This window comes from Pteropus medius, unplaced genomic scaffold, assembly GCF_902729225.1.
Source record: "Pteropus medius unplaced genomic scaffold, Ma_sr-lr_union100, whole genome shotgun sequence".
NCBI lineage: Eukaryota > Metazoa > Chordata > Mammalia > Chiroptera > Pteropodidae > Pteropus > Pteropus medius.
In genome coordinates this window covers 2,521,428-2,538,221 of record NW_024344240.1, presented here as the reverse complement: position 1 = coordinate 2,538,221, position 16,794 = coordinate 2,521,428, and the positions used below count along the sequence as shown (strand labels likewise).

The window sequence follows — 16,794 nt, the reverse complement described above, 5'->3', positions numbered from 1 at the left end:
ATAGAAGAGTCCCATAGGTTTAAATCCCAAGCCCTTAACACGTGTTTAGTAGTGAATTTTTTGACCTTGAAGTAAGGGCTATTTTCATCTAAGATGTGAGGTTAAATCATAGACTTCTTTTATCTGCCTTTGCCCTGGACTGTGAGATGTTCAAAGATAAATTAATTAGTGACGATTACATTTATAGCAATCAGAAAAGAACATTTATCCAGTGTTAGATACTGCAGCAAAATCTCTTACCCCTCTCATTCAAAGGAGGTATCAGGCATTTACATCTAAAAGAATGAAGGAACACCAAAATGACTACCAACCAACAATTTCTTCTCCCTTTTTTCTCTTCACCTCTCATATCTCATTCTCATATTTCAGTTGACCGACTGGTGGTTTAGCGGGGAAAGGTACAGATACGTAGAAATATATAAAGAAAAGTGTCAGTTTTCCAAATCTCTATTACCCCAAATTGGTTCATGTCTCTAGCTGGCAATTACTCTGTCACAAAACCCCTCGCTCCGATGAACCCTGAACTGTCCAAATGGTTCCATGTTCTTGATTAACTTTAGAAACACGAAGCTGACCCTTAGTCATCACTTTATCGTATCTATGGGATGCAACGGTTACAAAGAGTCTGTGTCTCACACCGCCCTTTTATTCCTGACTCTAAGGAGAGCCCAGCCAAGAAGCCTGTGATGGTGCAGGATGGAAAGGCGGGCTTTGCTGTCCAGCAACGTTGTGTAAATCACGGTGGGTTGTGGGAGTTTGGGAATTTACAGTAAATAATGTCATGATCAATGATCTAATGTTATGTTTAAACAAGCTGACATTGTACTCAGAAAAAAGTAACGATCACAAAGAAAACATGTAACTTTTTTATAGCTACTATATTTTCTGTGTCAGTACCTGTCATTACTACAGCTACAGGTGTTCATCTCAAAGCTGCTGTTAAACATTTCAGAAAGTAATTTATACAATTAACCTTTGGGTTCTGAGTGCTTAGAAATCCGCTGAATGAAGACTTCATTCTAAAATAACTACTTTTAAAATTCCACAATAAAATAAAAATAAATCTAACTAAACTGTTAATATCTCTTTATTTCATAATTTTACAAACACTTTTCAGGGCAATATCTACCACCCTCTCTATACACACGCACAGATACACACACAGACACACACGTACAGATACAAGCACTAATTTAGAGGCTGCTCTTATGATTACGCACTCAGATACTCTCTGGAAAGAATCTATTAAAGTCAAATCCCAAAAATTCTTTATAGGTCTAAGTAGGGCCGTTGGATTGTTTCGAAAAGGTTTAAATCCCTACTTTTAAAAGTTTATGCTCGAAAATTTTTTTTCAGTCGTAACTCTCTCTTAGAAATGATCCGCGCCCCCTTTACCACAATCCACGCTCCGTTAGAACAAAAAGTTCAGACACACATTACCTCTTTGTTCCCAACCCTCTGCATGGCATCCCCCAGGTGGAAATAAAACCGTCCATCATCAGTGCCAGGATCCCCTGACTCGATTCCCTCCTGCAGAAAGGATCGTATTAGCATTTATGAAAGAAATATCACATTTAATTCATCGATTTACTTAATATTTATTTCCATATGAAAATCTAAGAACTGGACAAATTCATCTCAACATTAAAGTTTGGCAATTAGGTTACTGGATAACATTTACAATGCAAAACCAAAAGGAGGTAATAAAAGTGAAAATTAGCAATATGTCATTAATTAACAATGAATGGATTGACTCATAACATTAGTATGATGCTTTGTAAATTGTCTCTGTGGGAGAAAGCATATTTTAATATCCCAAAGAATTTCTTTGGCTGGGTATCTATCACATTTATTTTGTTCTTCAAATCTAAGCAGTTGTCATCTAGAAGCTTTTTTATTCCTGAATCAAAATGTTTAGTTGCTCACAGATGTTTGAAGTGATAGACACTCGACTGCAAATAATATTTTTTCCCACTCAAAACAAATATCTCATTTTTTAATAAAATCCTTTAGAAAACATACAATAGGATTAAAGCTAATTGGAATCTTGGAAAATGTAATCATTACACAAGTCTTATTCTAAAACACTTAGCTGATTTCCACCCTTGTCTCCCACATAAGAATTGAAATTAAATTTATTTAAAAAAAAACGGAGAGAAACAAAATATTAAAGCAAGAGAATAATTTTTTAAAAGTAGAAGGACAAAAGTAAAACATATTTAAATGTCAAGGAATTCTTTTAAAAAATCTGCATCTTTGAGGCTTCTTCACAAGAAGCCATTTTACTGTTAAGAAATTTTATTTGCATAATGTTGAAAAGAAGCTGCAAGAAAGAGAAGTGTGACTTAGGAGAGAAGGAGAGTTATGATCGGGGTCATGATCTTAACTGACTGACAGACACTCAAATAAATATCGTCATTCGTTACTGACCAATCCTTTCCCCATCTCTGGAGCAGGGAGAGCACTACTTGGCCCTTGTTATGTCAAAGGAAATCTAAGGCGAATACTTTAAATCAGGGAAATGCGCATGCCCACAGGGTCCTGGCAGGGAATGGAGAGGTCTGCAGAGGCCCAGTGGCAGTCAAGACAGAATGGGGGGTGCATGCCCACCTCACGGGGACACCACTGCTGGGCTCCTGTGCTGGGATGTGGGCCAGCTATGACCTTTGAAGAGAAACCAGAAATCTGCACAATTATATAAAATGTTCAGATTCTCAACAGAGACAAGCATTTACAACTGTTTTTAGTAGAATTATATTGGCCAAATGTAACATGCAAGCTATCTGCGATCAGTGGGTTGCTATTCGGAATCTCTGATTTAAGTCATGTGAAAGAAAAAAAATCATAAAAGCATAATATATGCTGCTACTTTAAAAAAAAGTTCACAGGCATCTACTCGTCCAATATGGTACCCACTAGCTAATGTTAATATTCAAATTAAAATTAATTCACATTAAAATTAAAAATTCAATTCCTCAGTCACACTAGCCACATTTCAGGTGCTCGACAGCCACCTGTGGCTACCATATTGCAGAGTACAAATAAAGAACATTTCTACTGTGGGCAGCCCCGAGCTAGACCTCATGTGATTCTGGTGAACTGACAAGGATTCAACTAGATATGAGAGAGAAAAAAATAACAGTATACTTTAAGTATGCATTGAAATTAGTTTCAATGGGGGTCATGACAACCTATTCAAAGGGAGGTAAAAAATGCAGACTGAATAGGTCAAACCCCAAAAGCCTAATAGCTCAAAATATTCAGATTAAATGATAAAAGGAACATTTAATGCATTGCTCATATTTAAAGATATTATGTCACTAATTTTTGTCCATCCTAGACATTTCAATAAAAACTAATAACGACTGTAGTTTGAAGGATTTCTTCATCAAGTCTTTTCTGAAGAGTCTACTCACATAGTTGGTATTTCTATATTCGAAACTCTCAGTTCCAGTCAAGGTCCATCCTCCCCTATGACCATCATGGTCACAGGGCGTACAGTTTCATGGTGAAGAGACTTAGCAGTGTGTGCCAATCAACCTACAATGCATAATCAAGGGTGTCCAAAAGACTCAAAGGAATTGGAAGATGAAAAACCGAGCAAGGGCAGACACAGTTACCTTTAAATAGGGAATGCTTTCTGCAATCTTGTTTTGTGCCTTCAGGATAAAGCCATAATGTACTTTGGCAAAGCCATCATTAGGTGTCACATTCAGAACCTAAACTCGAAGAAAACAAAAAGCTATTGTGATCGACTACAAATTCTACAAATGACTGTCAAGACAAATTTAAATTAGCTTTGCTGTACTTAGATTGAATTATAATGTTACGGCTTAAAACACTCGTGTTTTGTTATCTTGCAATATATTCGGCTTAAATGCCCCATTTTCCCTAAACTCAGTGTTTTCATATCGACACATTAGTTCTTTGACAATGAAGAAATGAATGAAAAGGCGAGACTGCTAAAGCACTGTTTTGACAACGTGTATCAGTAAAATACCTGTCAATTGTTATGACTTTAGTAATTTTTTAGTGGTCAGGAAAAACTGCTTTAAATTTGCTATTTCAAACTCAACTCTGAACGGTTATTACGAATTTCTTTATATACACACTTTACATATTGCTTTAATTAAGAGAAAGTTTGGATGCATTCATAATAGGTCATGATCCATTCATTCAATAAATTTCCAGAAGTCCCAGCCCGTTTTAAGGACTGAGGATAAAGGGGTGAGCAAATCTAATATTCTGTGATAAAACTCGGGTAAATATTTAATATTACCAAATCACTATTAACATTATATGCATTTATTATGATTAAACATAAATTATGCAAAATGCTTCTTTATTAAATATTAGCAGTGAGAAATGAAAACAAAAACATTCAACTTGTGAAGCTGTTTAGACAAACTAATTTACAGAACAAAAGTGAACCACGACGAAGGTCTGAGTTCAGTGAACATCCTGTAGCTTCTCTTTACCCTTGAGCCTGGGTAAGAAAGGAGAATGCAGCCACCATGGGCTCCTCACACAGGACTAAGTGTGCCGGGAGAGAGGACTCCAAGCCCTTGGCGAGCCCTCAGTACGTACTGCCAATACTTTAGTGTTTTCTAGCTTCTATCCGCTCCTGCAGCTCATCCATTAGCAAATCTGGCCAACGCTACCTTCACAATATCACACCCCTTGTCACCTGCTGCACTGTTGCCCCCCTGCTCCAAGCCCTTCATCTCTCCCCTACCTTCTTACTGTTGACCCTCTGGACTCCAGCCCCGCCATCCTGTAGACCATTCTCTACGTGACGCCCTCAGCGGACTCACTAAATCTCACGTCAGGCTCTGTTCAAAACCCAAAGGGGCTCCATTCACTCAGAGCAAGACCGAGTTCTAGGCACAGCCTCCAAGGCCTCCTTGAGCTGGGGCTCTCTACCTCTCTGGCCTCCTCTCCCATCTGCCTCCCACTCAGGCGCCCTGGACTCTTTGCTGCTGCACAGCAAGCCAAAGGCCTTTGTGCTCCTTTGCGTCAAACACTCTTCTCCCAGATATCCAGTGGCTTACTCCCTGGGCTCGATGAAGTCCTTGCTCGAAGGTTACCATCTCAGTGAAGCCTCTGAGCAACCACCCGAAATAAAACAGAATCGTACTCGCCCCCATTGCCATCACCAGTCATTTCCTAACTTCTTTATACCAACTCCTTTTTCTTCATAGCACTCATCACCATCTGACTTCTTATTACTTATTTTCCCCCATTAAGATATAAGCTCTACAGGGATTGTGTCTGTTGCACTCATTGCTGACCCTCAGTGCTTCGAACAGTGCCCGGCACATGGCACGTCGAGAAATCTGCACTAACTGAATGGATGTGCACGTGGGCTTTGCTTCCTGACTAGATCTCTGAAAGCACAGACTCTGCTTCTGCACCTTCCACGGCATCTATTTCTGAGCTAGTTGCTGAGCAAAAGCTCAATAGAGACGTCTGGAATGGAACTGAACTGAGGCCGATCACGCTTCTGGTCGCATAACTCTGAAGAGATTATTACAATGATCGCAGCTGCATCGACGACATTTCTGCCTACTATAGACACGCAGCCATCGCCTCAAGTAATCAGCAAATGTGCTCATTTACTAGATGTGTTAGGAGACGCAGACCACTTCTAGGCTCTGGGCACATACACATAAATGAGATGCACTCTCCTGTCTTAGGGAACTCTCAGTCAGGGGGTAGGGGGAGACCAACCCATAAGCAGACAATAGCAATGCAGTGTGTTAAGTGTAACCATAGCGACAGGCATGTGGCACGCAGGGGCTGTGGCGGAGTGAAGCCCAGCTCGCTCTAGGGTGGGTGTGGCGGGGCAAGGTCTGAAAGGTGTTCAGGGATGAGTAAGAGTTCACCAGGGAAAAGGAAGGTGGGGGATAGAGAGCCAGGAGGCACTTAAGCATAGGAAAAAGTGAATAAAAAAGAATAGTGGGCCAGGAACAGCAAAAGGGAGTGAGAATGAAGAAGAGGGCAGGAGGCAAATCACTAAAGGTCCTATTTAGTATCACAAGCAAGACAACCTGCTTCTCTTTGTACTGGTCTTTGAAATATAGCATTTAGCATGAGGCGTGATCCAAAGCTCTCTTCCCATGTGCGTGGCGGACAGTCACAAGTCTCATCCACACACATCGGGAGGGGAGGGTGGGCGATCAGGCACCCAGAGTGCTGCCCTCTCTGCTTGATTCTTTATGATCACCTATTGTGCTAATAGTGCAGTTCACATGTGGATAGACGCACGATGGATGTGCAGGCTGCATTACCAGTTGTTATCAACCCTCGGAAAATGACAAGTGGCTTTATAAGATTTCTAAGAAACTGAGATTGATATTTATACTAACAATAGAACACAGATTCTCTGTTTCTCTCTGCACACATACACACACACACACACACACACAGCACAAACAACAAAAAAATGGGACGGCTGATATTTCTAACCCGGCACAAACTATCTGCATGACACTATTTGAGAGACCAGCATTTAAAAAAATCATATAATTATAAATGGTATTGCACATTGATATTCCTAAAATATTAATTTTTCAGTGAGAGCAAAAAGATTTGTTGGCAGTTAAACGAAATTTTTAAAGTATCTGAACTATTTCATTTTAAAACTTATTTAGAATGTTTACTTTTTATAAAGTGTATCACATATCTGCACACATGTATATACACACATAACACATAAATACGTAAACATACATATCGCAGGTATTTGCGTGAACATGTTTTACTGGAAGGTTACGCAATCAAGCATGTTTGAAGACAACAGCCATGGCCATTAGGAACCGCTGAGGAGTTAAAGCCGAGGGTAAGACGGTCGTATTTACGGTCTGTGTTGATGCAGGGCGGGGAGACAGGCCTGGACAGTATGAACTGTCCTAGTCCAGGGAAGAGATGATGAGTGCCTGGGTTAAAAAAGGAGGGCAACTGAAAAATATTCAGAGGGTAAAACTAAAAGAAACGAGCGATCTGGTTCCAGATTATAAACTCCATCAGGGCGCACTCTGTGCGTTTCCCGCCCCCCCCACCCCGCCCTGCAGCTGCATTAACTGCTATTTCCCGAGCTACTGTGGTGGGTTTCAGTAAATACGTGTTGACTGAGTGAATGGGGCTGTGTGAGGAGCAAGGAGAGGGAGAATCAGGAATGATGCTCCACGTCCGCTGCGGGTGGCTTGGGTGACTGTCGGGGCACCGACTTGCAGGGAGACACGGGAGCGTGCTACGCCTGACCATGTTACAGTCAGTCAGTCTGCTGAAACCAAACACAGCAAAAAAACCCAGAAAGAGAGCGATCAACTATTTCTATAAATTTACTCAGAGATAAAAACCAACATGAAAAAAATATAAAATTACACTATCGGTTTTCTGGAAAGGCTCATTGACTGAGATATAACATATCAGGATAAACTGGTTAAGAAGAGAATCCATTAGATATAGCTTATTAACTTAGAAGAGAGAGGAAAGAATGAAAGGCAAAGCCCATACATATTTTCAGTCTATTAAAGTTTCTTTTTTTAAAAAAAAAACCACTCGATTGTATTATACAGCTATATTTTAGACCTTCTGCATCCTATTGTGCTTATTCAGATGAGACTATGATTTCAAATGTATAAACAACAGCAGGGAAATTTTACTTTTCAAGATGAAGTAAAATGTTTCACATATCAGATTTAGTGTCGGTTAAAAAGAGTGAATATATTCAAGGCAGGTTTTGAAAAGGGGAGGAGAGACAAATCCGTAGTGGGTGAGAGAAACTAGCACGTTTTCAGATCCTGCCCTAATCTCACATGTGCTTAGAACCCAGGTGACACTTGATCATAATTTCTGGAAGAAAAGAAGGAAGGAAGGAAGGAAGAAAGGAAGGAAGGAAGAGAGGAAGGAAGGAGGAGGGAGGAGGAGGAAGGAAGGAAAGAAGGAAGAAAGGAAAAGAAGGAAAAGAAGGAAGAAGGAAGGAAGGAAGGAAGGAAGGAAGGAAGGAAGGAAGGAAGGAAGGAAGGAAGGAAGGAAGGAAGGAAGGAAGGAAGGAAGGAAGGAAGGAGTCCTACAATTCCACCTTTGTGGACTTTGAATAATGGGTATAGCTGATATAGTTTGACAATTCTTACACTCATATGATCCTGAGTCCCTGATATACACGATCTTTCCCTTAACCAAACTGCAAGACAGGGCTGTCAGCGTTATGTTTGGTCATTAGCAAATACAATGCCCCACGTGGACTTTTTTTGTGATCCGGAACAGGGACATTGGTGGATGCCACTTATTTTCAACACTGTAAGATCAATCCACTTTGTAGAGATATTAGCAAAAGTCTTACTTCCGCACTCTCAGAAAATATAAAAAATATGATGAGAATGAAAAGCTAACTGCTCCAAAATTTAATGATTTTCAATGAAGCACCAACAGCAATAAAAATGAGTAGACCAGTCCCCAGACTGAGTATGAAGTCACTATACTACTTGAGAGCATTTTAAAAACAGCAGGAATCATATCGGCTATGACGGAGAGGTAGCATTTTCATGTACAGTGCACCAGCTGGAAAATCACTGAACAAAAGGCCTAAATTAAAGAATAATAAATTAATGTGTTCATCTTTCTTTTATAGAAGCATTAGCTTTCTCCAGCTTCAAAGTTCATTTGGTATCCATGTTTATTCCATACCAAATGAATTCCCTCATGGCTTGAAGGAGTCACAGTTTTCCGGATTTTAATGACTCGTGACATAGAGGTCATTTATTAAAACACCCATTATAAGGTAGAAATCCTTTGAAAGGCATCATTGCTCGAGGATCAAAGAGTCAATGCCATCCGAAAGGTGAGAAATTTACTCCATATGCTGGGCAGACACGTTCTGTAGCCTCTCTCTAGACCAGGCTTTGAGTGAAGAAAGGAAAAAGCTGAGTTCCTCTTCGTAGCATAAAGAACACTTTTCAAAAGGCTGTTGTTTGTGGACTGATAAACATGACACTTTAAAAGTATCACAATTATAGGTTGAAGGTTTTGATGTTCCCGGTGTCAACTAAAATTTAAAATCTTCTGATCAAGGGGAAAAAAGCGATGCGAAAACAATATTTAGAAGGTGTCAACTACCGTAAGACTTACATTCCATTGAACGTAATTTAAAACGAGGACAGTGCGATATTGGGTGTATTAAATGCCATTTACGAATAACATTAGAACTTCATGTTCAGAATAATTCGATGTCATTAATAGAAGATCGCTGCTTGCTCACCTCTTCATAAACCTTCTTGGCATTATCATTATCTCCTATTAAGAGGTACCCCACTCCAAGGTCATTCTTTAAGGAAGTGTCATCAGGAAATAGTTGAACTAATTTCTGCAGGGTAACAAGAGAACCTCTCATGTGACCTGATTTGGTGGGAAGAAATAAAAAAAAAAGCCAATAGAAAGAAAAACAGATTATGTACCCTTTTATACTGAAACTAAATCATGAGAGACTATTCAATAGAGCCTGAAGATCAGTTTAAATCTGACTCTGCAGATGGCCGTTAGCATTCTGTCACGCAGTTGCAATGGGTTCGATAACTCCTATAAGTAGATACTGAACACAACTCTTACTATAAACATTTTACAGACATTTTCATTTTCTAAATTCATCAACATTTACCATTTTAGGTCAAATTCTCTCTTAAGTAAGTTTTAGTTACCAATTCCTTATTTAAAAAAAGCTTTACTGAGATTTTTTTTGTGGGGGGAAGGGGTTCATTATTATTCACTTTTAAATTATGAACAGAGAACAAATAAAAAGTCTAATAGCATTGTGGAGTCTAGCAGCCCCTGTGAAATCTGAAGAGGCACTGAGGTACCCCGCTGACACTGCTTGCAATTAAGGGTGTCTTCCTCTTAAGCAGCGACCTATCCTGGAGCAAAGGAAACAACATCTGGTATTATGGGACCCCCTGGTGGACGATCGGATGCCATGCATACGTGGGTCATGAAAACCCTAGCTCCAATTCATTTTCAAGGCAACCTGATGGAAATTTAAAATTTCCGGGGCCATTTGTCATTACTCCTGGCCATAGCTGGGAAGACAAACTGAATATGGGAAATGTGCAGTACAAGATTAGTATAAGTGACAAAACTAATTACCTAAAAGGCTCAGTTGTCCTCAAACTGAATATCAGCCAAGAGCATCACAGGACCATTGATAAGCTAATACCTCACTAGCAGATAAACTAACGGGCACAGAACATCACCGACTTGTCCCATTACTGGCTGACCTGGCTTGGGTTTGCTCAGCTGTTCATTCTTTCAAAACAAATCGGACTCAGTACCTTTCTTTCTCCCTAGTGCCCAGACTAATTTCACAATTTTCTTCTGCTTCTCAGTTCCCTTTATTAACCACTACGACGCCCCAGGTGAAGATTCCCGCCTGCTGCCATCTCCCTGTCCCTCCCACTGTGCATCGAGAACCTCCTGAGTAAGCTTCACTGCCTGGTCACCTTCCCTGATATCTCCTGCTCGCAATTCCCTCCTCACGGTGACCTTGCGACCTTGCCTCGCCCTCATTCAGAGGAGAAGACTAAACTCAAACACTGTGGAGGAGGAGTAGATTTATCCATAGGCAGTCTTTCCCCCAGGGCTGGGAATAAGGTGAGGTGAGTGAGGCACTCGGAGCAAAATTTAAGAGGGTGCCCCGAATTCAGTAATCAAGAGGAGTGATTTTTAGGTATCTTTTTAAAAATCAAAATGGATGTAAAAAAAAAGTCCATGATGAACAGAATATTAAAATTTTAGAGACAGAATATTAACCCATGCTAAGCAGAGCCATGTTGGAGCTTGAGGCAGGAAGACGACTCAGTAATACTGACTGCGCCCACAGCAAGTGCCCCTACTTGAGGCCCAGCCTTGCCTCTTCCGTCCTATATGTGTGCTGTACTTTTTTCTTCCCCTGGACTGACTCTTATTAACTCTAACTGACCACTTCTAGTTTTTAATTGTCGCTTGGGTCATCTACTCCTATCACAGATTTGGGTCATCTACGGAAGTGACACAACTACCTTTAATTCCATCCTTCAGAAAACTCATGAAAGAGTCAGTTGACCTTGAATATTACTAATATGAGCCTCTCTTAGTGACATCCATAATTCGTTCATGCATCTTACTCAGCCAGCCTTACTCACCCACCTTAGCAGTTACACGTGGCTTAGATTCTCCCCTCCATCAGTTTACTGATGACATGTGGGTGGCTGAGAATCTCAAGCCTGGCTATAATGAAGGCAGGCTACAGCTCATCTTACTGCCTTTGGCTCTGGGAAGCTGGGCCAGTCAGAGAGGACATCTTTATGTTGCTCTTTCAAATTACTAAGTGATTAAAGTCTTCTCTTATCATTTTCCTTGGAATAAAGTCAAACCTTACAGCTAAAAATTTTAGAGTCCCTGGAACTCCTAATATCCCCCTATAAAAATTGTCCCATTCATAATTCCAACCTGCATAAATCAATTTGTTAAAGTTAAGAGAGAAAAGGATTTGGCATGACAGGAGTTTTTGATGCCAGACTGAGTAATTTATTTGCTATAATTCCTTGGGTAAATTATCCAGCCTCTCAGCATCCCGTTCACCTCAGCTTGCAAATGGGTGGTGTGGGGTGAGAAGGGAAGGGTGGTCAAAATACCGGCTGCATCTCTGGAATTATTAAGGTTAGGCTTGCTATTTCAGCCTAAGAAACAGTCAGGTAAGTCACCTGACATTAGTTATAGAACTCAGGTTTCCTCCCACGTGACTAGACTCTTCTAAGAGCACACACAGCCTCCGGTCTCTTTAAGACAAAAGCGTGGCATGCGCTGTTCAATGAACTCTCCCTGTTCCATCTTACCCAGAAATTGCTGTCTGTCTGACCGCCGCTTCAAACTCAGCTTCACCAGGTCTGCGGGGACATCTGGCAGGCCAGCCACCTCTTGGTAGGTCTCAATGGCTCTACGCAGCACCTCATTGCTTCTCCTCTTCTCAGCCAAATCGTCTTCACACTAGAGGACATCCCACACCGGACAAATGTCTCATGACAAGCTATATTTGTGATCACCCAAGTTACTCATGAAAAGTTAACTTTTGGACACGCTTTAAAAATAATTCAAGACAGATGCATAGTTTCTTTTTATCCAGAGATAAAGAAATAAACAAAAGAAAGCAATAGAACATTCCATTTTAGTAATATAGCATAGAAAGTTATATAGAACAATAATATAGCATAGAAAGTTAGCTAATAAGCTACGGATGAGAAAGAAGATCAGAAAAGCAAGACTAATATACTAGGGCTGATGAAGATTTATAACATGCTATACATTAACATTATATAGACAGGACTCCAGTCCACAGTTCCTGTTCTTTCCCTTGTTTATTCTTGTGTTCATTTACTTATTCAACAGCTGTTTTCAGGGAGCCAGGCACTGTTCTACACATATGGCAGACAAACTGAACAAAACGCTCGAAGCTCTTTTCTCATTTCACTTCTTTCTTGGAAGGACAGAAAGACAATGTACAAATAAGAGTGCCGTGTCTCTGATGGCCATAACCGCTGTGGATAAAAATAAATCAGGCTTAGGAATGCTGGGAGTGGGGTGGTGGGAAAGATGCTAGTTTGACCAGGATGATCAGGAAAGGCTTGAAAGAAGAAAGGGAACGAGGCATGAGGATGTCGGGGTAAGAACATTCTAGGCAGAGAGAAGAGCGAGGGCCGTGAGGCAGAAGAGACAAACAGAGGGAAAGGCTGGTGGAAGCGGGGAGCAAGGAGGAGATGACGGGGACCTGTGAGGCAATGAAGAGCCTGGCAAGCTCTCGCCAAGTCTACTACACTAAGTCTACGCGAGACGGAAAGACACTGGGGGTTTTAACACGATCTGATATATGTGTTGAAAAGATCACGCTGGTGACGATATGAAGAACAGACAGAGGTGGTTGGGGGAGAAGCAGACTGCCCAGTTAGGATGTTCCAGCAGGACTCCAGACATGGGGTGATGGCTTGGACAAGGGTAGCGGTTATGGTGATGGTAAGAAGTGGCTGGATTATGGATATATTTCGAAGGTCAGAGCCAAGAGATTTGCATGCAGATGGCCTGAATGTATGGTATGAAAGAAAGGAAGAGACAGAAGTCAGGAATCAATTTAAGGTTTTGGGCTTGAGCAATTAGCAGATGGAACTATCATTCCCTGGGAATGGGAAGATAGGGCAGAAGCAGGTTAGCAGGCTTGGAATCAGGAATTCAGTGGTGGACATTATTAAAGCCCAATGGTTATTAGGTACCTACGTGGAGATACTGGGTAGGAAGGGACATATATGAGGTTCAGGAGACAGGTCAGAGTGAGAAACATACATTGAGGAATTGTTAAGATAGAGATGGTATTTAAAGCTAAGAAGCTAGAAGCAGTCGTAAATGTAGATAGAGAAAAGAAGAGATCCAAGACCAGAACTCTAAGGAATCACAATGTTTCAAGGTCACTGGAGGGCAAAAAGACAGTGGAGGACCAACACAAAGGACAGAGAAGAAAAGTGGAAAGAAGAAAGTAACAGCGTGAAAGTGGTGTTCTGGAGGCCAGGTAACAAAAGCATCAAGAGGGAGCGAGCGATCGTATTAGAAATGGCTGTCAGGTTGGGCAAGATGCTGAACTGGGCAGGGTGGAGCCTCCGCTGGTCCTGGCAAGAGTATTTCCATGGGACTTTAGAGGACTCCGTGGAAGAGAGTAGGTTCAAGAGAACACAGGAAGAATATAGGTGCAGACAATTCTTTCGAGGAGTCTTGCCGTAAAGGGAAGCAGAGAAATGGGCCAGTAAGTAGAGGGTACTGTAGAGATGAGGAAAAGATTTTTTCTTAACAATGGAAATATTACAGAATGTTTCTAAGCTGATGCAAAAGACTCAGTGGAGAGAGAAAATCTGATGATGCAGAGAGGGACACAAAAATTAGAATGATGTCTTCAGCAGTTGGGTGAATGGGGCAGGGGACCGGAACATGCCAACAGGAGGGAAGGCAGAGCACGTGGAAGCAGGTGTAGGCAGGTTGCTAGCGCAGTAGATGGTTCATGTGGAAGTTCTTTGTGGATACCTCCACCTTCTTAGTGAAATAAGCAAGATTCTTAGCCAGAGGCTGAGAATGAGGAGTGAAATACTAGAGACAGGAAGACAGAGGAGAATGTGTAACACGGTCATCAAAATCTCATCAGATTGAGTAGACTATAATTTGAAGGTTACCATTTAGATGCTAAAAGTAGCAGATGTAATTTTTTTTTCTCAGAATAGTCTATTTAATATGTTTACTTTGTTAAAATAAAGTGTGTGCTGTAGTTAATATATAGATGCCTGCAAAATAAAGCATAACTCGATGATTCGAGACCATGGTAAGAAAATGATCCACCCCTTCCCCCAAAATGAAAAATTTGCAAGAATCAGCAAATTGACAAAAGATCAGTAGGAAGCTTTACAGAAGATAACACATCAAAAAATAACTTGTTAATATGTACTGATTAGACAAGATTTCCAGGATGATGAGGGTAAGAACTGAAGCAGCAGACAGAGAAGGAGACAAGAAAATTGATAGGACAAAAATCTCTAGATCAGAAAAGGGCAATTCACCTTTGCTTGATAGAAGAAAGCTTCAGACTATAAAACCCATATGTGGTTTCCAGAATAGACTTATCTACCAGGAGAGGAAGTCCAACGCCAATAACCTACACTGGTCATCCTGACCATACTTTCCATACTTTCACATGCTGGCTTTTCTGATTAGGCATCAGTTTGTTGTGAGTTTGGCTATGGTGAATTAACTCCCCCAAAACATGCTGGTTTACAGAAGACTTCACAGAATGCCCGAGTCCTAGAGCTGAGAGAGCCTTTTGAGACCGTCTAGTTCACTGTCTTCATCTGGTAGCCTCTTCAAGTTACCAAAGAGATCCTGGAACAGGAGGGTCTCGTCAAGGGAAGCGCAAGGACAAATGCCTGTTGAGATAATCCTTCTTTACAGAAAGAGGAATCTCTAACTAAACTTAATCTGAAAAGAGAGAAAAATGATACGATCTATGGATGCCTTGTTCCCCTACCTTGACGATCCTTCAATTTAATGAAGTATAAACATTTTACACTTGGGGAAATATCAGTATTAAAATGGTACATAATTCTTTAAAATTTCCTGAATGAAACTGATTGGCTTCGTTTTGAAAATCAAAATTATATAGATTGATTTTTATCAGTTTAGCAGTGCATATAAAATGATTTGAGCTGAAACTGAATACTTGTTAGGACGTTAACGTGTTAACATAGTTAACGTCGCAAAGCCTTTTGTTGACTCAACCCATCCGACCTTCCTAGGAGATGGGTCATTTACTGCCTTGGAGGTATTAATGGTTTGTATAAGATAACAAAGTGAATTGAGTGTATAATTCGAGAATTTGTGTCTGATGTTCAGAGAATTTGGTCAAAATTAACTTTCACAGTGATCCAAAGAATGAGACAACGTCAGTGCTACTTTAGAAACGATTGATGCTAGAATCTATATTTAACTTAATGTTGCTCAATTTAAAAAATTTTTTGGGATATTCAAAGTAATTATTTAATCTGCTAACAAAGAATGAAAAAGTCATCATTTATTCCTCCCTGTAAAATCCATCTTTTGTTGAATCTTTACTTTTAAAACTCCTATGCATTTTAAATTTCCTTGAAATTACTCTATTAAAATTTAATTTACCATGCCTAAATTTTACTTTATGCCACATTAATGTAAATATTAGTAACACCTTGTAGCATAATAGTTTAGAGATAAAAAAATATTGGCTGAAGTCTAATTCTCAAATTCCTACTGTTAAATATCGATATAAATACAGCAGTCTCCATGTGCAAAAAGCAGTGCATTTATTTAGATTTTGGTACCCATAATTAATATCACATAAAAGAAAAATTCTGAAGCATAAAACATTTCTGTCATAATTAAATTAGCATTTGTATCAATCATTAATCTCTCTAGTTAATATGCTTTCTTTAATCAAAGGACTGTCAATACTAGTGACAAAGCACGTCACTTATTTCAACAGGCATGATCTTGTGGTAACATTTTCTCTGGCTTAACAGCAATAGGATTTAGCAACTATGGAGGATTACTGACCAAATTAATTTACAAAAACGATACAGTTGCTCTCTGCTCAACCTGGTCTGTACTGCAGATAAAAAGAACTTACCTGTATTAATTTTTCACAACCTTAAGTCATTAAAATTTAATTAATAAAAATTGAATATCTTTTAACGGGGAGGTAGGAAAATTGGAGCATCTGGATCTCGAGTGGATGCCACCTTTAGTTCAGAGCAAAACACACTTTTTTTATCTACAGATGTATTCGTTCCTGTGTGCGTGTCATACACAAGTCACGGCATCGACCCCCTACGATGGGGTGCTGTCAGTTTCTCCTTGGTCTGGAAAATTTCTGGGGCTCTGCATCTACTGTTTCCCACCAGGGCCGAGAATCTAAAGTCACCAGGTGGAAGCTTTACTCCCTGACATATTTGTATATCAACCTCGGCTTTTACCCTGATTTCCAGACTCTGTAAATCCATGTTCTACCTGACACATCCACTTGAAAGTCTATGGGCATCACGAACTTAACAGGACCCAAATCAAACTCTTGACTTGGCACCTCCCCAAAACCATTTCTCTACCAATCTTCCTAGTCTATAACTTGCACTATCCTCTCCTTAACTGGCCAAATCCAAAAGACCCAGGAGTCACCCTGGGGTCCTCTTTTTCTCTGACCTTACAGCTAAT

At 40.2% G+C, this 16,794-nt stretch overlaps 1 protein-coding gene across 2 annotated transcripts in view; it reads right to left on the bottom strand.

Annotated features, from left to right (window-relative positions):
• ASPH (aspartate beta-hydroxylase) overlaps positions 1-16,794 on the bottom strand; it is a 177,561-nt gene that overhangs the window by 38,889 nt on the left and 121,878 nt on the right. For both annotated transcript variants that reach the window (XM_039868860.1, XM_039868861.1), the window contains exons 16-19: positions 11,868-12,018; positions 9,263-9,399; positions 3,621-3,719; positions 1,441-1,530 (exon numbers count right to left, since the gene is read on the bottom strand). In XM_039868860.1, the coding sequence (XP_039724794.1) occupies positions 1,441-1,530; positions 3,621-3,719; positions 9,263-9,399; positions 11,868-12,018 (477 nt within the window). The remainder of the gene's footprint in view (positions 1-1,440; positions 1,531-3,620; positions 3,720-9,262; positions 9,400-11,867; positions 12,019-16,794) is intronic.